The 25779-nt window shown below is 39.1% G+C and overlaps 1 protein-coding gene across 4 annotated transcripts in view; it reads left to right on the plus strand.

Moving 5' to 3' along the window:
• TENT4B (terminal nucleotidyltransferase 4B) overlaps positions 1-25012 on the plus strand; it is an 80204-nt gene extending 55192 nt beyond the window's left edge. Inside the window, exons 2-13 of one of the 4 annotated variants that reach the window (XM_008985846.5) lie at positions 1443-1566; positions 4224-4270; positions 5639-5759; positions 7116-7223; positions 11940-12068; positions 12791-13004; positions 14274-14400; positions 14509-14612; positions 14716-14903; positions 17554-17718; positions 18860-18905; positions 24637-25012. In XM_008985846.5, the coding sequence (XP_008984094.2) occupies positions 1443-1566; positions 4224-4270; positions 5639-5759; positions 7116-7223; positions 11940-12068; positions 12791-13004; positions 14274-14400; positions 14509-14612; positions 14716-14903; positions 17554-17718; positions 18860-18905; positions 24637-24689 (1426 nt within the window). In that variant the 3' untranslated portion in view covers positions 24690-25012. Of the gene's footprint in view, positions 1-1442; positions 1567-4223; positions 4271-5638; positions 5760-7115; positions 7224-11939; positions 12069-12790; positions 13005-14273; positions 14401-14508; positions 14613-14715; positions 14904-17553; positions 17719-18859; positions 21522-24636 lie in introns of those variants that run through there. The other 3 variants (XM_078357787.1, XM_002760936.6, XM_002760935.7) reach the window with 3 other exon arrangements.
• The last annotated feature ends 767 nt before the right edge of the window (positions 25013-25779 follow it).

Raw genomic sequence — 25779 nt, forward strand, 5'->3', positions numbered from 1 at the left:
AGGGTTTCTTGTAGCACAAGTTATAGCCTTTGGGGATTGGGCTGTAGAAACTTTTTTTTCCCTTCTCTAAAATGATTTTTTTGGTCTGCCAGTTTTTCCAGCTTTCTGCTCTGGGTCCTGAAGGTGCCATGCAGTTGCAGGCATGCCCCTTCTTCAAGGCTCTGGGAAACTGTGTCTGCCCTTCCTTCCCACCGCTATGCCCCAGGCCAAACCCCCTGCCCCTCCTTGCCCTGAGGCTCTTTGCACCTGTTGCTCCAAGCCTCCTGGTCTGTCCCAGTTGGGAGAGACCCTGTGCTTACCTCTGTGGCTCAGGCCTCATGGGTGGTCAGTGCTCCAGAGAAGATGAGCTGACCACTTCACTTTCCCTTCCCAGCCATAGCTCTTCAGCCTCACCAACTTAGAAAGGAATGCTGCTTTCTCCCTGTTCCCCATCCTGACCACGTTCAAGTCATTGCTCAGCCCAGTGAGTTTGTCCTTTCATCCAGACCAGTAGCTTTGTCCCAGTCCCTCAGGCTTCAGCCCTCCAAGGCATTCTTAGCCCCCTACCATCGTGTTAGTCAGGTGCTGTGCCTGGCCACGGGGTGTGGGTACGTACGTGTGTTTTGTTTCTGAAGCCCACCCCTTTCCTGCCACCATCCTCTAGGTCATCCAGTTCTATATACTCAGTGATTCATGACTTTTCCCTGCATCCAGTCTGGTCTCTTCACTGGTCCATTGTACAGTCGTCAGTTTAATCTTCTTAAAATGCTGCATTTTTAAAGTCAGTCTCTCCATATTCCCTCTCAGAACCATTTAAATAACTCCGTTGCCACTGGGGGAAAGCTTGAACCTCTTAGCCAGTCATTCAGAGCCTGCCCTCTACTGGGGCCTGCCTTCCTCTTCAGATGCTTCTCTCACTCTGCCTGCCACAGCCCACGTAGCTGGCTGGTTGCCTGTACCTCGCAGGCTCTGGAAGTCTTCAGCTCCTTCATGGAGCCTTTGTCTGCCAGCCATTCTTTTCAAGACTTTGCTGTTGTTCACTGGCTGATTTGTTCATCTGACACTTAATTCACTGAGCAAACATTGCGAAAGGTGTACTGTTTGCTACTGTGAGGAGTCCCCACTGCCAGCAAGCTTGCCTGTGTCACCTGGGTTCAGTATCTTCTTGTGTCTACTAGATCAGAAGTGGAAAGGCAGAGACCAGGCTGTATGCTTTTTTTCTGTTTTTTTAATCACCAGCACCCCAGCAAGTGTTTTGCACAGGAAATTTCTTAAATTTAATTATTTTGGCTTTTTTGATTGAATTCTGTACATTCCTATTTTAGCTTATCTTTGAGTTATAACATTAAAATTAAGGTAGTCATCAGCTGAATTATAAGACTTAATTATATAAGATTATTTAAGATAGTGATTTCTCATTAGAGTGTCCCTGTTCATATTAACTTTTCTGCTTTTTTCTTCAGTCTGCATGAAGAAATCAGTGATTTTTATGAATACATGTCTCCAAGACCTGAGGAGGAGAAGATGCGGATGGAGGTGGTGAACAGGATCGAGAGTGTAATTAAGGAGCTCTGGCCCAGCGCTGACGTGAGTCCCTTCCCGGGTAGCTGGTGCTGCGGGTGGTCCTTGTCCGTGGGATGGAAGCCTGTCTGCTGGTATCTCATGCCAGTCCTCACATGCAAGTAAAAGTGCTCTGTAGAGTTGTGGTCTACTTAAATTTTAAAGCAAACAATTTTCTGCAGTCTTTAAAGTTTGAAGCTTCCTAATTGTTTTCATTGGATTGGATAACTAACAACTTCTTTTTTTTTGTAGTGCCAGTAGCAACTAACTACTAAAGGCAAGCTATATCTTTAAGAATTAGTGTAAAGAGAAGAAAGATGAACCAAACCTGATTGTTGTAGTAGTCTGTTATTGGATATGCTATATCAAAACCTCATTACTCCTCAGTTCCAGCCTGCCAGGGTAAACATTATATAATTGTTTATGGCTGAATGAAAATGTCAAGTAAGAACTTTTGTTACTACAAGTTCATTTCCTTTGGCTAATGCAGGCATAACTGTTTTCTTATTTCTCTCCTCAAATTGCCATTTTTTCATTTCTCTCAGACCAGCTAATTGTCTGTTAGACAGCTTCCAGTCAGTGAACAAAATGATTGCTCAGGATTTCTTCTTGGCTTATTTGTTGTTTTTGTTACTAGTAGAAAGTCTTTTGTTTTTTTGTTTCTGACATGGGGGTCTCACTGTGTGCTGAGGCTGGAGTGCGGTAGTGCCATCACTGCTCACTGCAGCCCTGATTTCCTGGGCTCAAGTGATCCACCTCAGCATCCTGAGTAGCTGGGACAACAGGTGCATGCCACTACACCTAGCTAATTTTTGTATTTTTTGTAGACTCTGGGTCTCCCTGTACCGCCAATCTTGTCTCAAACTCCTGGGCTCAAGCATTCTGCCCGCTTTGGCCTCCCAAAGTGTTAGGATTACAGGCATGAGTCACCACACTTGGCCTGTTACTGGTACCAAGTTAATCCTCACTTTTTAGGGATCTTTGAGGGCCTCTTCTACAATTTTGTGTATGCAAAGAATTACACGAAGTAATATTAATAGAATCCATTACTTTGTGTTCTATAGCTTGTCTTTATGCACTTTCCTGGGAGGTGGTAGGAAAGCCAGGGAAGGTTTTTGTCCAGTTGGTAAAACAAATAAGTTTCACTGTATGTAAAACTTGTATGTATAGACACTTGTATTTATATGACAGTATGTGTATGACACTGTTGGTAAAGGGAAAAGGTGAGGATACTAATATTTTATCAGCAGTGACCATAACATCGCATTCTTTCTCTTATGTGATTCAAATCAGTGGTTTTCAGGTGGTGGTTATTTTGCTCTCAGGGGCATTTGGCAATAGCTGAGACATTTTTTATTGTCCTGACTGGGTACTTACTGATATTCTGAAGAATATCAGTGTTTTTATGTTATATATATAAATATATATATATATATATTGCCAGCCAGTCACGATACATCTAACTACAGATGAGAAACATGAGCTTGTGTTTAGGCTCCCTGGTTCATCTCGCCTCAAAGGTTGAACTGGTTTCACTGTTTATCCTTTTATTCTTTCCCCCGAAATGGAGTCTCACTCTGTCACCCAGGCTGGAGTGCAGTGGCACGATCTTGGCTCACTGCAGGCTCTGCCTCCTGGGTTCAAGCGATTCTCATGTCTCAGCCTTCTAAGTAGCTGGGATTATAGGCACCAGTCACCACATCTGGCTAATTTTTCTATTTTTAGTAGAGGCGGGGTTTCACCATGTTGGCCAGGCTGGTCTTGAACTCCTGACCTCAGGTGATCCACCTGCCTTGGCCTCCCAAAGTGCTGGGATTACAGGCATGAGCCACAGCATCCGGCCTATCCTTTTATTACAATTACCTGCATACATAGTCCTGCCTGAGTTCTCTTCTCCGTGGGTTGAGGTAGAATACATCCCAGTTTTATGCCGCAGCACGATGTTATAATGATGGTGCCTGATGTTCTCTGTGGAATTGACCTACTTGCCCTATAGTTGAAGTAGTCTGACCCCAATTGAGTAATTTAGTATTGGAAGACTCCTGCTTAGAGAACAAGAAATAAGGATTTTTGATTTTGTTTCTGGATAATGAGAGAAAATTAGCAATCTGAACTACTTCTGAAAGTTTCCTGTGGTTGACTTTCTGTATCCACAGGTTCTGCATCTCCGTATTCAACCAACAGTGGATTGAAAATATTCACGGGGGGAAAAAAGACCTATAAAAATAACAATGCAACAATAAAAGCAATACAATTTTTTAAAAAATACAGTATAACAACTGTTTATATAGCATTTACATTGTACTAGGTATTAGAAGTAATCTAGAGATGATGTGTATGGGAGGACTTGCATACGTTATATGCAGATACTATGCCATTTTATAGCAGGGACTCGAGCATTTCCAGATTTTGACATGGTGGGACTGGAACCAGTCTCCTGATGATACTAAGGGACAGCATTTTGGTCTATGTGTTTCATATTTGAACCAGATACATTTAAATTATATTTAGAATGTCTGCTTGTGAAACAGAGTCCACACTTTGTGAAGCATGGGGTTAGAAAAAAGAAATGCTCTTGTCATACCAAAGTGTACCAGTAGAGGGTAGCAAAAACTGACATTTCTCCATATCTTGGTGACTTTTTATCTGATAACTCAATATAGTAACTTCTTTTTCTGTTTCAGGTCCAGATATTTGGAAGTTTTAAAACTGGCCTATATTTACCTACTAGGTTAGTATACTCATGAAGCTTTCAAAGGACTGTACCTTTTCCTAGAGTGTATTCATTTTGATTGTCAAATGTGTAAGGAACAAAACAAATTTTCAAAACAAAAATGGATTTACTAGCATTTAATTTTATTTACCTTAAAGTAGAATATCACTTCACATCATCTTACCAAGATGTAGGTGGTACAGAGAGATGAAAAGGGATCATGTTGCAGTGGAATCAATTAGTTACTAATTTTAGAAATTGACTACCTGGCAAAGTATTGCCCAGTCCCATAACTTAACCCACCCACACAGATGTTAATGTAGTATCGTGATAAAGTGTCTGATTATATATCCTCTACAGTGTAGGTCCTGCTCTCGCTCACTCATTGTGACACTCACTCTTGCTTTCAAATTAAGAACTCATTCTACTAGTCATGGTTCCAGCATCCTGATCCAGAAATTCAGGGTACAGATCTCTTCTCTGAGAAAGATCTTAGTCTTTTCAGGATTCTTGTTCAGTTTCAGTCTTCTCAGATGAGACCTCTTGACATACAGCCTTGTAGGCTCTTTTTTGGGAAATGGTAATGTTTCTTTGAAAGGTGAATACTTGCTCTCTAACAACTGAAATTGTTTAGACATTCCATCAAGGTTACTATTATTTTAAATTTCAATCTCTCCAGAATAAACTCAGCATTATGTTTTTTGATTTGAGCTTGATTTGGCGTACTTTACCCAATTTAAAGTGTTCTGAAGTGGACAGACCCTGGCAATTTCCATTCTTCCCATAGATGTCCTTGGCCTGCAAAAGTCATAAAATACTCAAGTTCATATTTCTTGTTTAGGCTCTCAGCTTCAGTAAAACATGAAAAGTCACTTTTTCTTTAAAAATTCACTTAAATTTTATGAATAGGTAGTACATTCACATAGTTAACATTTGGAACAGGCACAAAAATCAGTACAGTGAAAAGTCTCAATCCCACCTCTGCTCCATGCTTCTCCTTGGAACAACCACTTTTACCAATTTCTTACATATCCTTTCAGAGATATCTGTGCATATAAAAGTACATATGTGTGTGTTAACACGAATGGTAGCCTGCTGGATACCTGCTCTGCATCCAGCTTAAAGCACTTCATAATATTTCTGAGTCACAATTAAGCTCATTCAGATAGGAAAGTCATTATGTTTAGTACCAGAATCCTGTATGAAAAAAAGACATTAATTGCTTTCCCCTCTCCACAAAATCATTATTACCAACACATTTAGTCTTCATTGGACAGGATGGGAAATAGATTTTAATTGTACTAATGAAGTCTATAAGCATGCATGTCAGTTAAAACAAGTTTCCAGCGTCTTCAGACCCTCTTGTGTTATGTATTCTGTGTTCAGTGACATTGACCTAGTGGTGTTTGGGAAGTGGGAGAACCTACCCCTCTGGACTCTGGAAGAAGCTCTCCGGAAACACAAAGTCGCAGATGAGGATTCAGTGAAAGTTTTAGACAAAGCGACTGTAAGTCCTGCAGCCTTTTGTATTAAAATCTTTAGATATTTATCTATGAAACTTGAATTAAAATTAACGTTTGGTGAGCACAGTTAGATTGCAAGTGAATTATTCTTTCATTTTGTTAGTGTCATGGTGTTTGCACGTAAAAAGTTTTCTGGTTGTCCAGGCTGGAGTGCAACCACACAATCTTGGCTCACTGCAACCCGTACCTCCTGGGCTCATGTAATCCTTCTACCTGAGCCTCTCGAGGAGCTGGACTACAGACACAACCTGCCATGCCTGGCTAATCTTTTTTGTATTTTTTATAGAGACAGGGTTTCACCATGTTGCACAGAATGGTCTCAAACTCTTTGGGCTCAAGCGATCCACCTGCCTCAGCCTCCCAAAGTGTTGAGATTACAGGCATGAGCCACCACACCCAGCCTGCATTTCTTTTAACAGTAGCAAAATATCCAATTTTATTTTATACCCAATACTCAAATTTTTATAGATGTTTGTTTTATTCAGTTTTTCTTCTTCTTTTTTTTTTTTTAAGAGACACATCGTGTCACTATGTTGTCCCGGCTGGTCTTGAACTCCTAGACTCAAGTGATCCTCCCACCTCAGCCTCATGTGTAGCTGCAGGTGCACCCTACCATGCCCTGCTTATTTTTTAAAAAATTTTTTGTATAGATAGGGTCTCCCTGGGTTGCCCAAGTTGGAGTATTTAAAAAAAGAACCCCTAATATATTGTATAAATAATCCTATCCGTTTTTAAGAATAATTTTTGTATCTTATCTTGTCAGGTTGATTTTTGGGCTATTTGCAAAACTGACCAGTAATGCACATGGGTTGTTGTGTATCCCTGAAGAATCCAGCAATTTTCTTATTAGAAACAGTTTGATGATACAAAACATTAAGAGAACCTGGCATTCATAAGTTCTTCATCTTACACTCAGAAAGTGTTCTCCAAAGTATTGAGGAAGGTTTTAAATTATCATTATAACTATATGTCAGCTATTATGAGATGACAGGCATATTAATTTACTTGACTGTAGTAATCACTAGTATGTGTATCAAGTATACTGAAACATGTATACCTTAAATATAAACAACAAAAATAATTTAAAAATTGTTTGGACACTAAACAAAAGTCTCAATTGATAGAAATTACAAAATATATTGTATGGGGTCCAATGCTAATTATGCAGCATATGGTTATTTGTAGCAGACCAGGTTTACGGGGGTGCGTTGTATTTAGAATACTCAGTGTTCTTACGCTCTCATGAGACGATAAAGACCTCTTATCTAGTAAGCTTCCATCCTGTTTTTATCATTTAATCTGGTTAAAGCATTTACATTTTACCTTTCTTCTCTTTATAGGTACCTATTATTAAATTAACAGATTCCTTTACTGAAGTGAAAGTCGATATCAGCTTTAATGTACAGAATGGTGTGAGAGCAGCTGACCTCATCAAAGATTTTACCAAGGTCAGAGAATTTACAGTATTTATACAATAAAACTATTAGAAACGTAATTTTAAGATTCTGTTATGGTGTTCTGATATTTTTATATCCATGTTGCTGACAAATACATCTCTCTCTCTCTCTCTCTCTCTCTCTCTCTCTCTCTCTCTCTCTCTCTCTTTAAATAGAGCTAGGGTCTCACTCTGTCACCTAGGCTGGAATGCAGTGGCTGGATCATGGCCCACTGTAGCCTCAGACTCCTGGGTTGAAGTGATCATCTCACCTTAGCGTCCCAAGTAGCTGGGACTACAGGTGTGAACCACCAAACCTGGCTATTCTTTTGTGTTTTTTTTGTAGTGTTGGGGTCTCATTATGTTGGCCAGGCTGGTCTCTTAACTCCTGGCCTCAAGCAATCCTCCTGCCTCTGCTTCCCATAACACTGGGATTACAGGCATGAGGCACCATGCTCAGCCTGCACCTTACTTTTGTGTGCAGTGGTTTTGCTTTGAACCTGCTTGTAACAATCAGTGATTAACTTAAAATGTGTCCTTAAATAAGAATTCGAAGTTGAGGGGCCGGGCGCGGTGGCTCACGCCTGTAATCCCAGCATTTTGGGAGGCCGAGGCGGGTGGATCACGAGGTCAAGAGATCGAGATCATCCAGGTCAACATGGTGAAACCCCGTCTCTACTAAAAATACAAAAAATTAGCTGAGCATGGTGGCACGTGCCTGTAATCCCAGCTACTAAGGAGGCTGAGGCAGGAGAATTGCCTGAACCCAGGAGGCAGAGGTTGCGGTGAGCCGAGATCGCGCCATTGCACTCCAGCCTAGGTAACAAGAGCAAAACTCTGTCTCAATTAAAAAAAAAAAAAAAAAAAAAAAAGAATTAAAAGTTGAGAAAGCTTTTGAAGAAATTGTCTGCTGTAGATCCTTCCTTTGACAGCAGAAGAGTTGAAATCCTGCTACACAGTTGATTCCATCTTTTTTTAATCTCCACGAGTTCAGATTAAGAACCTTAAGAACCTTTCCTTTAACCCATTGCCCATTTGCACCAAGAATACTGTGCTGGCAGTGAGCTGCCCATTTTTTTTTTTCTAAACAGGAAATAGGTTAAGAATTTTAAGAGCCTTTTCTATATTTTAATTCCTAAATTACCTTTAAGGTGTTCCTACAGGCCTCCTTACTTCTATTTTGAAATGATTTAAGTTTATTTTTGTTCTGTTTTCTTCCAAGATAGGGAAGAATTTGTCACCATCATCTGTGGAACATTTTACATAATTAGATCATTGTCAGCTTTCTCCCCTCTAACCTAAACCATTAACTCCTTTGGCTTCTGTTAGAATATTCACAATTTTTTTCCTCTAGCAGCTTTAAAATTTCTGTTTTTTCTTTGTTTTTTAAGAAAGTATGTTAAATGCTTGGTGTTGTGGACATTATTATCTGGCATAAATGTACAGAAGACAGAAAAAGAAATATTATCCATAATCCTACTCTATTGGAAGAGTGAGTGTGTGTGTGTGTGTGTGTGTGTGTGTGTGTCTCTAGTATTTTCTTTTTCTGGAAAAAACAACTTTTAAAAATTGAAATTCATGGTGTGTGTGTGTGTGTGTGTGTGTGTGTCTCTAGTATTTTCTTTTTCTGGAAAAAACTTTTAAAAATTGAAATTCATGGCCAGGCGCAGTGGCTCACACCTGTAATCCCAGCAGTTTGGGAGGCCTAGGTGGGTGGATCATGAGGTCAGAATCTCAAGACCAGACTGGCCAAGATGGTGAAACCCCATCTCTACTAAAAATACAAAAATTAGCTGGGCACGGTGGTAGGCACCTGTAATCCCAGCTACTCGGGAGGCTGAGGCAGGAGAATTGCTTGAACCCATCCGGCAGAGGTTGCAGTGAGCCAAGATGGTGCCACTGCACTCCAGCCTGGGAAATAAAGTAAGACTCTATCTTTATCTAAAAAAAAAAAAAAAAGTAAATTAAAAAAAAAATTGAAACTCATATGCATGTTAATATTCACCACTATAAAAGGACAGTGTAAAGTGAGTCACCCTTACACTGTCATTCTATAAAAATGAGCTACACCATAGATACATAGCTCATTTTTATAGAATTTCTAATAGTCAATTATTTTTTATGTTGCTTTTTTATGTTCTTTACTATTATAAGCAAAAGGAGTAGCACATTGTATATACACATTGTCTTATACCTTCGTAAAAACTTAATGTTTGGAGATTTCGTCCATATCAGCGCATACAGGCTTGCTTTCTTCTTGTTGTTGGTTACACAGGCAGTAGTCCTTTGTAAGGCTGTGACTGCGTGATTTAGCAGTTCTTCAGTGTTGTTCCCATTTTTCTTTTGCTGTTAGAAAAAGGGATTGACAAATATACTTCCATACATGCATCTTGCTTTACATGAGCAAAATGTTTGTTGGAAAATTCCCAGAATCAAAATTTTTGTGTAAAATGGTATATCCAGATAAAATTCTGTTGAATGTTTCCCTAATTATTTATTCTTACATATACTCATTCTCCCTCCGTCTCCCCTTTTCTTCTCCCTCTCTCTATCCCTCCCTCTCTTCCTCTGTCTCTCCCTTTTCCTTTCCTCTCTTTTTCCCTTCCTTCCTTCTTTTCTTTTCTTTTCTCCCTTCCCCTTCCTTCTTCTTTCTTTCACTTTTTGAGACAGAGTCTCACTCTGTTACCCAGGCTGGATGCAGTGATCATGGCTCACTGCAGCCTCAGCCTCTTGTGCTCAAGTGGTCTTCCTGCCATAGGCTCCTGAGTTGCTGGAATCACAGGCGTGCCCACCACACCCAGCTAACTTTTTTTTTAAAAATAGAGATGAGGTCTTGCTATGTTGCCGAGGCTGTTCTTAAACTCCTGTGCTCAAGCAGTCCTCCTTCCTTGGCATCCCATACTGTTGGGATTACAGGCATGAGCCACCACACCTGACCCCTAAATGTTCTTTGAAAAGGGACCGTATCTAGACTGACTTCAGCCACAATGTAGTTTTTTGTTTGTCTTTAGACAGAGTCTTGTTCTGTTACCCAGGCTGGAGTGCAGTGGCATGATCTTGGCTCATTGTACACTCCGCCTCCCAAGTTCAAATGATTCTTGTGCCTCAGCCTCCTGAATAGCTGGGATTAAATACGTGTGCCACCATACCCAGCTTAATTTTGTATTTTTAATAGAGATGGGGTTTTGCCATGTTGGCCAGGCTGGTCTCAAACTCCTGACTTCAAGTGATCTGCCTGCCTCAGCCTCTCAAAGTGCTAGGATTACAGTTGTGATCCACCGTACCAAGCCCAGAATGTTTAAAAACACTTATTTCTCCATATTTTTTTCTTTTCTGTGCTTGCTTAGTTTGATACAATTTGCAAAAGTATAAGCTTGTGAAAATCACTAGTGATTTTACCACTCCTAGTAATAATAGCTTTTAAGACTTCTTTGCAGATGTTGTGCCTGCTTTGTTTCCCTCAGTGGCCCCACACTAGGGCATGGCTTGCAAAGAGGAGTGAATGAATGAATATGTGCACAGTAAAAGGTAGACTCATTCTGTACACACATGCCAGCTCAGGTGTTCTCTCGGGTAGCCCTGCCTCATTCTCTGTAAAGCATGGAAGGGAGGGGTGGTCTGTGTGTGGTCGTCAGCTGTGTGCAAGTCAGTAGGCAGGATTCTTGTTTGCTCCAGGGCTGTGGCAAAAAGGTCCCTAGTCTACAATGGTGCACCACCAAGAAAAGTGATTCTTAAAAATCTCACTGATTTAGTACTTTAAGACATTGGAGACCAGGCGTGGTGGCTCATAATCCCAGCACTTTGGGAGGCCGAGGTGGGCGTATCACAAGGTCAGGAGTTCAAGACCAGCCTGACCAATATGGTGAAACCCCATCTCTACTAAAAATACAAAAATTAGCTGGGTGCAGTGGTACACACCTGTAGTCCCAGCTACTCAGGAGGCTGAGGCAGGAGAATCACTTGAACCCGGGAGGCAGAGGTTGCAGTGAGCCAAGATCATGCCACTGCACTCCAGCCTGGGTGACAGAGCTAGACTCTTTCTCAAAAAAAAAAAAAAGATGTTGGTGATTTTGTCCTTGAACTCTTTCTATTATATGTTTACAGATGAATAATAGAGGGCCATAGTCACAAATGAGCATCATCAGATACATGCTGTTAGTGTTTTTGTCCTATAGCAAGTCCTTTTTTTTTTTTTTTTTTCCTTTTGCAATGGAGTCTTGTTCTGTCACTCAGGCTGGAGTTCAGTGGCATGATCTCACCTCACTGTGACCTCTGCCTCCCAGGTTCAAGTGATTCTCCTGCCTCAGCCTCCCAAGTAGCTGGAAATATAGGCACCCGCCACCACTCCCAGCTACTTTTTGTATTTTTAGTAGAGACAGGGTTTCATCATGTTGGCCAGGCTGGTATCAAACTCTTGACCTCAGGTGATCTACTCGCCTTGGCCTCCCAAAACGTTAGGATTCCAGGTGCAAGCCTGTGCCTGGCCCTGTAGCAAGTGCTTAGATGTCATTATTTATGTATATATGTCTTACATTTTAGATATAAGAGGAGAACCATTCATTATATCTTACTTTTTTGTAATAGTTTACTCTTAAATAAGAAATTAGGTATGTTGTATATCTCTACCAAATTTTATAATGTAAGGACCAATTAATGCCCCCCTTAATGCTTAGATCTGTTGCTGATAGCTGATACAGGAATTCATTGAAAATACAATTTTCTTTTTCAGAAATATCCTGTATTGCCATACTTGGTTTTAGTATTGAAACAATTCCTATTGCAGAGGGACCTTAATGAAGTATTTACAGGTGGAATTGGTTCTTATAGTCTCTTTTTAATGGCAGTCAGTTTCCTTCAGGTAAGTCTCATGGGTATACCATGGTAGTGCACACTAAAAGCAAAAGTGATCAATCAGCTGGGCACACATTTTGGAAAAAATCTAAATCAACTTGTAATTGCTTTCCTTGATTACTTACGGCTTTTCCCTGTAAACTGGGTACATTTTTATCGTTTAGCCAATAAGTATTTTTAAATTCCTATGAAAAACTATTTTTGCTTTAAACCCATACATTCTAGTATTTTTGAGACTTTTCACTGCAAATTTTAACATGCAAAATGTATGGCCTGGTTTCCATAAGCATAAATAGTATAAATGCCAACAATAAGAATGTCTTCTAAGCAGCTAATCTTGTAAGTTTAGTTGGAATTGAGACCTGCTATTTGGGTATGTGAATTAGAGTCTTAGTATTTTAAGTGGGTGTATTTATGTGGCGCAGGGTTGCCAACTGCCTGAGTCTACTCATGAGTCAGAAGGACTTTGCTGATGTGTTGGGCCAAGCCAGCCTTGTCGGCAGCCTGGTGCAGCCATAAAATTCAGCCTTACAGTCTCCCACCAATCCCATATCATGGGGCTTTAGTGTTGTGTGTAACAGCAGTATAGCCTGCTGTTATCCCATTATTGATTATTATGCTAAACCAAAATTATAATACTATTGCTTGTAGAAGTTAGAATATCATTTATTCCCCCCTCCTTGATAATTTAGCAAAAATTCAATATAATTTCTTCTTTTCTGCTTTTAGTTACATCCCAGGGAAGATGCTTGCATCCCCAATACAAACTATGGTGTTCTCTTAATAGAATTTTTTGAATTATATGGACGACACTTCAATTATTTAAAGACTGGCATCCGGATAAAGGATGGTGGTTCATATGTGGCCAAAGATGAAGTACAGAAAAATATGCTAGATGGCTACAGGCCATCAATGCTTTATATCGAAGATCCTTTACAACCAGGTATTGAAATTAGGTAAATTTGTGGGCATTCAAAGAGAGGGCACTATCAGTCACCTTATTATACTTTAAACTCTCTTTAGATGAAAAATGAAGGAATAACTTCTAATTGTTATTCTTTTTTATCAAAATATTTCACGAGCAAACACACCAAAATTATAATAGACACAGACAATAGAAAAACACCTTGGAGACTTCTAGAAAGGTTGGGACTAGAATCTGATTAACCCTAAAAGTGTAGTAGAATAGGCTATTCACTTATTTGGATGGGTTCATGCTTGGTGGCTGCTTGTCCTTTTTCTTGGGTTCTTATTGCCTTCATTACAGTCAATTATCAGCAATTAATGGGGCTTTAATGAGTCGATTCTGAAGTCTTTAGAGGCAGCAAGCATAGTAATATATCTCTGAATTCATGAACAGAAGGGTGCAAGGAGACAATGTATTTTCTTTTTGAATTATTCCTTTCCTCTTTGATTTTGCATGTCTTTTTGTACTTTTCCAGCTTCGTGTGGGCTTGAAAGTGAGCAGAAAGTAAATTCCTTCCATGCTTTTGTGAAGTTCTGTTTGCTTGCTTGTGTCCTGATTTTTCTGAGCAATATTTTTTTCTGATACAATCGTAAAATATTTAGATTCTGCATTATTGGACTTTAGTGGAAGTGCTTTTAGTCATTTGCTTAATGTGTAAACTTTGAAAATGAGTAAAGAAAGGGAATGAAGAGATCCAGTAGTTGCGTAGGAATGCTTTTCTGGCTTATTGAGCTGCCTTATCAACATTAATAGTTCTGTGTGTTTATTCATTGAGGAAACATTCCATGGGCGCCTTCTCTGTTCAAAACCTTTGGCCAGAGGACACGAAGACTTTTCAGAAAGACGATTCTTGCTTTTGGGGGGCTTATAATTTATAGTGGGAAATATATATATGGCTAGTATAAACCCAAAAAATATAGAGATGTTTCTAATGTAGCTTGGTTTCACTCTTAGGAGTGAACAGGGTGCTATTTCTTTTGTTTGCATAACTGTTTATGTATGGAATGGGATAGTTCTTGATGGGCCAGAATACATTTCGGCAATTGATGCACCATAATGAAGTACCGACTGCATGATGCACATATTCAGAGACTGTGGAATTTTGGGTACAGACCAGAGCTCAGATTCTGGGCACAACTCTGGTGGGATCGCTATGGCCCTTGTTCTCCTGGAAGAGGGTCGTCAACATTTAGTACATATTAAGCAACAGTCAAGCTTACTATGTTATGTATATTTCTTTTAAAGGTAATGATGTTGGGAGGAGTTCATATGGGGCCATGCAAGTGAAGCAGGCCTTTGATTATGCCTACGTTGTTTTGAGTCATGCTGTGTCACCAATAGCAAAGTACTATCCCAACAATGAAACAGAAAGGTAAAAGTTCCATCTATAACCAGCCCATTGTGTCAAAATTGGTTGTGGCTTCTTATCTTCAAATTAATGTTACTCCCTCCCTCTCCCTTTCTTTTTAAACACATGCAGCATACTAGGTAGGATAATTAGAGTAACAGATGAAGTTGCCACATATAGAGACTGGATATCAAAGCAGTGGGGCTTGAAGAATAGACCTGAGCCTTCATGCAATGGTAAGATACTTTCCTTGATTGGTTGACCGAGTATTAGAGGCTTTTCTGTGTTGTGTGTGTTTAATGGGAAGAAACGTTTTCCAATCTTTTGCCACTCTTTCAGGAAATGGTGTTACCTTGATAGTAGATACTCAGCAGTTAGATAAATGTAATAATAATCTATCTGAAGAAAATGAAGCCCTTGGAAAATGTAGAAGTAAAACCTCGGAATCTCTTAGTAAACACTCTTCAAACTCTTCATCAGGTCCAGTGTCGTCCTCTTCTGCCACACAGTCCAGCTCTAGTGATGTAGTAAGTATGAAAGGCTCGGCTCTTCTGAACTCAGACGCACGCATGTTCTCTTGCTGGGGTTAACTCTGTCTAGAAGGCTAAGGCCATTTCCTTTGCGGACATGTTACTGGGATATTTTCTGAACTTTCATGCTTGTACTTTTTCTGAACATTTTATTATGAAAAGTTTCAAGCATACAGCAAAAGCAAACAAATTTTAGTGAGCATTCGTGTACTCACCACTAGATTCTGCCATTAACCTTTTACTTGCTTATCTCATACCTAACCGTCTGTCCATCACTTTGTTCATTAATTCGTCTTATTCTTTGATCTATTCCAAAGTAGATTACAGACATCAGTTCTCCTAGCGTACTGTAGCTTGTACATCCTTGTAGCCAGACTCCAATATTAATTGTTTTTTCCTTTTATTTATTTATTTTTTTTTAGATGGGTGGGGGGTGGTCTCGCTTGGTTGCCCAGGCTGGAGTGCAGTGGCATGATCTCAGCTCACTGCCATCTCCGCTTCCAGAGTTCAAACAGTTCTGTCTCAGCCTCCTGAGTAGCTTGAATTACAGGCGCCTGCCACCATGCCTGTATAATTTTTTTTTTTTTGAGACGGAGTTTCGCTCGTTACCCAGGCTGGAGTGCAATGGCGCAATCTTGGCTCACCGCAACCGCCGCCTCCTGGGTTCAGGCAGTTCTCCTGCCTCAGCCTCCTAAGTAGCTGGGATTACAGGCACGCGCTACCGTGCCCAGCTAATTTTTTGTATTTTTAGTAGAGACAGGGTTTCACCTTGTTGGCCAGGCTGATCTCAAACTCCTGAACTCAAGTGATCCACCCGCCTCAACCTCCCAGAGTACTGAGATTACAGGCGTGAGCCATTGCAGCAAGCCTGTTTTTTCCTTTTGATATGAAATTGACACATAAGGAAATCTTAATTGTACATTTACTAAACTTTTTTCTGAAAATTTCCCTGTGTTACTACTTTTTGGTCTAAGTTACTTGCCCATATATTCACTAAATTTTATCAAATACATACACATGCATGACCCAAAATCCTAATAAGATGCAAATATTACCATCAACCCAAAGAACAACCTCATGAGTCTTTAATCAATCCCTAACGCCACCCTCAGAGGGAACCACTGTTCGATTTTTTTTTTTTTTTTTTGAGATGGAGTCTCGCTCTGTTGCCCAGGCCAAAGTGCAGTGGCATGATCTTGGCTCACTGCAGCCTCAGCCTCCCAGGTTCAAGCGATTCACCTGCCTTAGCTTCCTGAGTGGCTGGGATTACAGGCATGTGCACCATGCCCGGCTAATTTTTTGTATTTCTAGTAGAGATGGGGATTCTCCAAGTTGGCCAGGTTGGGCTCAAACTCCTGACCTCATGATCCACCTGCCTTGGTCTTCCAAAGTGCTGGGATTACAGGCATGAGCCACCGTGCCCAGCTGTTATGATTTTTTAACACCATAGATTAGTTTTGCATGTTTCAGAATTTCATACAAATAGAACCACATAGAATATACTCTTGTCTAAAAAATTATTTCACTCAGAATTTTTTTCAGCTTCCTGGTTGAATTTTTAAAATCAAGATATAATTAACAAAATTCAGCATTAAAAATGTGCAATTCAGTTGTTTTTAGGACATATTCACAATGTTGTACAGCCATCTCCAGTAATTCTAGAACATTTCCATCACCCCAAGAAGAAACCCTGTATCTAGTAGTAGTTTCTTCTAATTCTTCCCTCCCTTATCCTCTGTTCACCTCTAATCTACTTTCTATTCTGGTAGAATTTTTTTCTTCCCCCATCCTGATAGCATTTATGTCAATTAATAATGTAAGTTACCTTTTAAATGAAAGATAATTGTGGTTTACTGATTTGAGATCTAAAGCAGGCTTACCTGTTTGAGTTTAACTTTATTAAGTGTAGGACGTGAAAAGTAATCTAAATATTCTATGTTTTTGATGATGACCATGTGTCATTATGGAATCATAAATCCTCCTTTGTAAAATATCCCTGTGTGCCTTTTTGGGTCCTAGAGCAGTATGCTCTGGAGGACAGAATACCAAGCTAGATGTCACAGACACAGGGAGGTGTGGAGTGTTGGGAACTGAGCAAATGTAACTCTGAGGTGCCAGGTACAGTGCCAGGGCCAGGGCTGAAGGTAGCATTGTCATGGCCCAAGCAGCCCAAAAATAGGTGGGGTTCAGCCCACTGTTGCTGGGAAGTCTGTACCCACCCACACAGTGTGTTTGGCTAGAATGATCACTGATTTGTTATCACAGACTCTCAGAGATTGAGCCCTTAAGCCCATCATCTTGGGTCTCGCTGAAGCCAGGGACTAGGACCTAGGTTCCTCACTCTTTACCATAGTCTTTCATTTTCTGTAAATAAAAAACCAAATAAACCTTAGACCTCTGTGAGCTCCTTCAAGGGCAGATGTGGACAGTGGATTTAACAGTGAACAGAAGCTCTCTGGTAAAACCAGTCACTTTAAATGTTTAGAGGAAGATTTAAACAAACAATTTTGTAAATTCTTTAGTGTGCTTCTTTTAACTCCCAAATGTTTAAATTTAATGTAAGAGTACTGAGCCAAATTTTTTTTCTTTCTGATTATTGAGTATCTAAACTAATATGTTACATTATAACTCATATGACTTGTGTTAGGATTCCGATGCAACACCGTGCAAAACCCCGAAACAGCTGCTCTGCCGTCCGTCCACTGGGAACCGAGTAGGGTCGCAAGATGTATCCTTGGAGTCCTCTCAGGCAGTTGGGAAAATGCAAAGCACCCAAACCACTAACACATCCAACAGCACCAACAAATCTCAGGTGTGTGGAACGTGGGTTTTTAATTGTTAGTGTTTGATAGAAAACATTTAGAATTTCCTACATGTGAAGAATATATATCATGAGATTGAAGAAAACGCTAGGTTGAAGAACAAACTTACTTTATTCTAAGAGGTTCCAACTCATGACAGTGCTTCCAGGAACGGGATGTCCTAAGGATCTTTGTGAGACACCATTGTAACATAAATCTCTTTGGGAATCTATTGACTAGTCCTTATAAGTTATTGCAGCCAAATTACCACATAAAAAATGTTACATTTGTACATGAAGTAAGCTGGCACGAAGGTTTTGTGAGGCCTTATGGCAGTGTCCATATCTGGGAATAATGTATCCTTTTCTAATATTTTAATGTTCAATACCTTATTGTCTGTGTTGAAATGATCAGCTGGCTGTCAGGCATGGTCAGTTGAATAACATTAGCTTGGACTTAAGGCCACAGAGATATTCTAGTTTAAGTTTCTTCCTTGCCTAGAATTGTCTGAGTAATGAGGCAGAATGAGGGGAGGAAGCCATTGATATGGGGCTCCAACCTGAGGCCAGCTCTCTCACTACAGCTGGGAACCTGAGAAGAGGCCTCTTGGCCATCACCTTGTGTCTGATTTGACTTACTGTGTTCCCTTTACCTATGCGGCCTTAGCCATGTATGCAAGACACAGACTCATCATGAAATACCAGTTCAAGTGACAGGGCTGACAGAAGGGACTGGGGTCACAAGAAAACCACAGACTATGAATAGCTGGAAGGGAGTGGCCAACTGTGCTGACCCCAACCTACCAGTGTGCCTGTGGTTTCCAAGATCCTCTTCCCACTGTGTCACTTATGATGTGATGTTTGGGTTGGTAGGTTTCGTAAGAAAACTTTTACATCCCACAAACTCTCTTAAGAAGGCAAGCAATGGTCTATGCTTTTCAGTATTTCCATTAAAATAATGTAAGGGTTTTAGAGCTAAAAAGAGTTAACCCATTTAACAGCTTTTTCTGCCTGCTAGATAAGTCACTGATCAGTAAGGTAACTCTCTAGCCAGCATATTCCTAGTTTTGAAAGCTGCCCCAAATCCAGGTATTTGAGAACACTCTGCTCTTCTGCAATACTGATGTCTTTTTGGCCATTTCTTTTTCTGCAGCATGGATCAGCAAGGCTCTTTCGTTCTTCCAGCAAAGGCTTCCAAGGTACAACTCAAACAAGCCATGGTTCCTTGATGACAAACAAACAACATCAAGGCAAATCCAATAATCAGTATTACCATGGCAAAAGGAGGAAACACAAGAGGGATGCGCCCCTCTCAGACCTCTGTAGATAGTCGGCGCTGTGCGGTGAACTGTCTTCTCTGTGCAATGATCTCATGCTCAGGACAGTTGCGCAGAGACTCCTGGGAGACATTCAGGAGCCTCACACTGTTCAGACATTGATTTAGCAACTGCGTTTTTTCCCAGCTCGCCACAGAATGGATCATGAAGACTGACAACTACAAAAACAAAAAGCAAGCAAAAAAGGGGGAAAAAAAGGCTGCTTATTTGATAAGTCATATGCTACAACAGGGTCATTTTAAGATTTAAAGCTTGAATGTAAAATAAATATATTTCTCATTGGCTTTATGCAGAGTTATAGGAAATAGTATTCAGTGTTGGTAGGGTGATAGAAACAAAAACCAGTATCAGAGGATGGGGTGGGAAAGGCAAACAAAGGTATCTGATAGGAAGTCCAGATTCCAAAGGGGAAAGTAATCTGTGCATGTTTTTTTTTTAATATTTTTGCATATATTTACCATTTTATTGTGTGTATATATAGAAGACCATATAGGAAATTGATATTTGTAATAGTGGATTTGTTAATAATACTTTTTACATAACATTACTGTTTAAATTGTAAACAGATTTTTTCTCAGGATTAGTTTGAAAAATAATATAAATTGTCATCTTAACATCCATATATAGGGAAGTGATTAGTTCTATTACTTAATTTGTTTTTCTCAGCATTGAAATGACTTAATAGAACCCTTGTGTCCTGCTGCAGAAATTTTTCCTCTCTAAAGAAAAGGTTTATGGTGGCAAATGATGTTTATTTTATTTTGTAAAAAAAAAAAAAAAAAAATGTACTACGTACTTTTGTGTGAACACTGAAAAATCTCTGGTCATCTCTAAAAATTAACTTGCAACTGTTTTCTGTAGTGCTGTCGTCTTGGGCAATGGGCAGTTACATGACTTTGTGTTTTCGCTTCCTTTGCAGTCTTTTTTTTCCCCTCCACTTTCTTCCTAATAGGAAAAAAAAGGCCACCCACGTCTGGTCTCATTCCTGTTGCAGTGAAACTTCGAGTTCCACAGACTTTGCATGCTGGCTTCTCTAACCCTGTGTGCTGCGTGTGCCTGTTTCTCATCTCTTATTCTTTTTAAAATTCATGCTTAACTACTGTGGGAGAATAACTGTAAACAGCTTTAATTAAATCATACTTATAAATAACTATTTTCTTATATTCCACTTATGCTTTTGGTATTGTTGATCTTTAAAAATTAAATGGTCTTTGATAATGGATCTATTTTGTATTGCCTTATTAAGACCAAATACTTCTTGTCATCCCATTCTTTATCCTCTTCTTTCATGGAACTGTTACCGTTAATTAAAACTTTTTTAAACATTGGCTTGTTTCAATCATACTGTAAATTTTGGTTGTAGTCAGCTTTGAGTGCAATGAGTTGTATAATTCTGTTATTCATTTTACCTGTTGAGTTTGAAACTCAGTTGGGAATATTTAATATAATAGAATGTAAGTGACATTTCTGAAAATGCTTTCTTTCAGGGTGAAAGCGCTTATGTTTAGCATCAGTGTGTATGGCTCTGTTAAATACAGTCATTTCTGAGATGAGATTCTTTTATATATATACATATAAAGTACTATTGGCTTTTAGGAATTTCTTTTATATACATTTATGAAATACTGAAGACCAATCAGACCATTAATGGACACTTAGTGTAACTTTTTATAAAGAAAATAATGCTAAAGTAAGACCAAAACCGATGTCATCACTGAAATTAACAATTTTCAATATGTTCCTATTTTAATTCACAATGGAAAAATGTGTTCCAAAACTGGAGACTCATAGTACTCGTGTAAACTGTGGAAGATTTTAAATGTGATGTTACTTTGACAATGTTTTAAATTTTAGAGTCACATTTTATTCTGATCAGAATTTTTATCAAGATGTTGCGCTTTTGTTTTTGAAACTAGTTTGTCATAACATTGTGCATAATCACAGTATTTATTTTCTAGGACAATTGTGAATGTGTAGACTTATGTTTACTGCTAAGGGAACAATTATTTATAAAATAATATTAAATCCAGTATTAGCTGCCTATTTCAGACACTTAATACTTGCAGAAATCTATGTTACATTTACCACACTGAAGGGTTTTTTTGTTTTGTTTTGTTTTTCATTAGTTTTTAAAGAATCACCCTCATTGTTGAAAGTAAATGTACTCTTAGGGTGCGAATATTAGTGTTCCAATAAGCATGTGATTATATTAAGGTGGTGGTAGCGGGAAGATAATCTTGATTCCATTGGGAATCTTAGGTTTTCGTAAATTTATTGGGAAAATAGTTTTTCCTGTACTGCTGAAGTTTCTTTTTGGTAAACAGTATCTTTCTAAAAGAAAAAAAGCATGAAGGAGAAATTGAGGTGTGTATACCTTTCCTCAAATGACCAGCATTGTATTCGTGAATACTGTGTATCTTGCAGTGAACAGTGTGGAAGCTGTTCATTTTTCAATCTGAAGTAAAATACTTTCAAGAACTTTTAGTTTGCCTGCTCATTTGTTTTGTACATTTCATCTCCGTATTGACTCCTATCTTATTTCTTTTTTGAATTTTAAAACTTTCTATAAAGATTTTGTGAATATATCAGAAATATGTCATTTAAGTATTATAGTCAATTCATATCCATGGATTATAACCTTCCTTTGCTAATACTTGTAGAATGGGGTTTTACAAATTCTGCCTCACTCTGGTGACATTTCTCTGGCAGTCATGTATGTGTACCTGGCCATCAGAAATATTAATATCTAAGTACTGTTTTTTAGAGGTGCTGATGGGTTGGTGAGGTCTCAGCACAAAACCTTACTGGTTATGTTTTTAGATGATAAAAGAAAATGCATTTTCTCCCTCCAGCTTTAAGGTGGCTGTGAAGGTGCCTGGTTTTGAACCTCTTTGGTTTCGAGATGTTGCACTGGGTTTTCAAATCTAGCTTGGATGTGTAGGACCTATGCTTTTTACATGTAATTGCCCTCCAGTCTTCAACAGTTGATTCTGTTAAATTTTTGTCTTGTTTTGAGTGTACTTTACCTTTACTTGGATTTTGAGCCTCATTAATATTTAGGTTATTTGGTTTGGCTCCAGATATTCCTAAAGTCTTCGCAGAGCAAGACATGGGCAATAGGGTGAGCATTTGTAATTGTCTTTTTCCTCTGGAGCCTTATATCTCCATGTATTTTCTGCTCATTTCTGCTCATTTAACACACCCCATGAAATGGTAAGTGTGAGTTGTGTTTGGCTGAACCTCTGGACTAGTGTTTGGAGTTTCTGGAAACACTAGAAGATCAGAAAAGAGAAATGACCACCGTGAAGTACAGGATTCTCTTGCTGTGACATGTTCATTGCAAAGCCCTCTCCAGTGGCTGGGAGGTGTAGTTATCAAGGTTGATCTGTAGAAATCTTTAGAAATCACCATTATAACATATTAGTGGTAAATGTTGCTGATATTTTTATTGGTCATGACTACATCTCAGTTTTACTTTAATATTGATCTATATAGTTTGATCAGTTCCTTGAATTCTAACATGTTGATTTCTCAGTGTTTCGCTAACCAAGAATATTTCTAGGCAATTGGTTGCTTCACAGTCTTTTCAAAAATTAAATGGTAAACTATGAAGACATTCCCAATTTTGCTGTGATAAATATTGAAATGTTAAAATTAATGAACAGAAGAATTTATTCTTACCCATCTATGCTTGCTCTCCTAGCTCATTAAACTTTTTCAGTTACTGGAAAGGCGCATTCTCAAAGTATTTTGTGAGCAAAATATTCTACAGATGCCTCTAACAAATCTAATTGAATATAAAAGTTATATTTAGTAGTTACTGTTGATAGTAGTTTTTATCAGGGTCATAGTTGATCTAGTAAAATATTTAGAGAATGCTGTTAACGTTCCAGCATTAAAGTGGGAACAAAGATTTGATATGAAATTCCTTGAAAGAGCTCTCTATTCTCTCTTGCCTTGGCCTCTGACCCTCAAGACTGTAGCTACTCGCCATCTTGTCAAAACATTTGTGGGTGGAATAAAGGTTAACGAACAAATTTTAATATGCTCCTTGATATTTAACATAGCTAAGAAGCCAGATTTTATTGTGGAAGTTATTTACATGATTTGAAAATTTGACCTAATTAGGAACTTTTTTCTCAGTCATCTTGTTCTGAGCTGTCTTGACTTCACACTGGTAGTTAGCAACTTTTTTTTTTTGGTCAAAGATAATGAGCTAAATATATATAGACACTGAATATTGGCGAAATTGTTAACCAGAAAAGTTGCTTATAAAGTCTGCTGATCTATTTGATATCTAGAATTGAATATTTGAGGACAGTTTTTAGTTAACAAGCTGCTAATGTTTATTATACTCTCGCAGGTTTTTTTTTTTTTTTTTTTTGAAAAAATGTTGGCCTTCCACATTTTCTACTTAAGTGTGTACTTTATTGAGTTTAACCTTGTCCGTAGCCTAGTAGCCTGAAAGAGAAGGAGGTGGAACCAGAGCTGGATGTAGTGCATGCCCTTGGGTTATTATAAACTTGTAGTATTTCCTGGATTTACTGAGAGATATTTTAGCTATGTCAATAAGAACAGCTAATAATGTGGAAATCAGGTGTTCGCTTGTGTATTTCAGTGAACATTTTTATTAGTATTTGTATATCATCTCTAGTTTCACATTTTAACTTATTTCGTTGTGGTTTCACCACTGAGCTACCTTTCACTACACCAGCTACTATGTGGCCTGGTAACAGGGAAGGTCTCTCCTAAGGACAGTCTGGACGTATTTTGAGGGAATGTTATTTATCTTAAAGATGCCTAGAAACAAACGCATATAGTACCAGTGAGAAAATATGAAGTAAACAAGTTGCTCACTCTGGGCATGTTGGCTCCCGCCTGTAATACCAGCACTTTGAGAGGCTGAGGTTGGACGATTGCTTGAGGCGAGGAGTTTGAGACCTCCTCGTCTTTAACAAACAAAAACCTGAATGGTGAGGTGTGGTGGAATTGGTAGGGGTGGGAAAGGAGGACTTGGAGAAGCATTCCCCAAAGCCACTGACTTGGTGATGCTCAGTACTTGCCTCTTAGAGGTTACTCAGCTCAGCCCATGCCTTTCAAGGACAGTGAAAAATGGGTTATCAGCCGCATACTTGGAGTTAATATTTTTCTTCACCTTTCAATTTGGGTTCTGTGCTATTCATAGCTGTTCCCTGAGACCATTTCATTATTACCTTTTATGTTTAGTTGCAATGTATCATGTCATTTTGTCCCTAAACTTAATCTCTTAATTTTAAGATCATTGTGATTTTTGCATATTGAAACTTGCAGAAGTCACTTTAAAAAAGTCTTCTGTAAATCCTATAATTCTAAAATAAGTCACAAGCTTGCTTGTTACAAGTGTCAAGAGTCTCTACTACTAAAAAGCAGCACTGCCTTAGTGCACATTGTTACCGGTGAAAAGTGAGGGCAGCTAGTGTAGTTTCTGGATATAAAGTGTGAAGACTATTGGGTTAAACGTTTTTAGTGGAATATACATAGATACGTGTATTTAGAAACTTTGGTGAAGCCAGTATCTGTTTTTAATAACCTTTTTATTTCCTTCTTTGATTAGCATTGTCTTCTGTGTTAAGAAATGTGGATTCCTGTGAGGTGCTGGAGGTTTGAATCATCTTGAAACTTCCCAATCTTGTCTAGTTACCACGGCAGAGGCACTAAGGAATTTACCAGAAAAAGATATTTGATACAAATGATTTATGAAATCTCATCATTTCCTGAGGCCATATCACTGGCCAGTTATGAAAACCATGAATGAATTGCACACCCGGAAGATTTTTTAAGCTAATGACAGTTTCTTCAAAGATGTCAATTGTTTGCCTTGGAAATTTTATAAATTGCATTTCTATGCACATCTGCCCCTAGTGCTTACCACTAGGTTTATTATTCATAATCTGCAATTCAATAAAGGCTTTGTGCTTTCATTTATCTTCAGAACCTCTGGTATGAGCCTTTATATAAAACCTGAATGACTACTTTTTCGAAAAAAAACTTACAGACTGCTCTGTTTAGGCAGGTTTTCTTGTGCACATAGGGCATTTCTGTGGCTGGTTCTCAATCTCTAAGCTGGTTCTCATCCTTTTTAACGCCAGTAGTGGTAGATGCTTGGGGAGGCTGTTTTCATCCTGCTCTGTCCTAGACAATGATACTTGTTTGGCTCCCCAACAGTCAAGGAAGATCATGGAAACTGACATAGAATTTGGTTATTCACAAATACCAGCCCAGTTTCACCCTCCACTTTAATGCAGGAGGTTATGCTTACTATACTAAGAAAATGAAATACATATCCATAGAGTGAGCAGAGCAACAAGTAACAGATCATTACAACAGAATAATGAAACTGGTTCTCAAGCAGGGTTAGTAACCAAAGTGCAGCCTAAGGCATGTCTCAGAATTCTCCCTCAGGAGAATTTGGTTGGACTGGTCTGTCTGCCTGGGTCCCAGCTGAGTGGTGGCCCCCCCAAAAAAAAATCCTGGATAGTTTCCTGTTTGATAATCACAAACTGGCTGAGAGTGAAGGTGCTCAGCAGCATGTAGACAACTGGCAGGTGAAAGCAGACTGCCCACTCCAGCCTGATGTCTTCCCCACCCCCTCAGCTTCTTTTCTCGAGACTCTGTCACTTGGACTGGAGTGCAATGATGCCATTCCAGCTTACTAGCCTTGACCCCCTGGGCTTAAGTGATCCACCCACCTTGGCCT

The sequence above is a fragment of the Callithrix jacchus genome, chromosome 20, assembly GCF_049354715.1.
Source record: "Callithrix jacchus isolate 240 chromosome 20, calJac240_pri, whole genome shotgun sequence".
Classification (NCBI taxonomy): domain Eukaryota; kingdom Metazoa; phylum Chordata; class Mammalia; order Primates; family Cebidae; genus Callithrix; species Callithrix jacchus.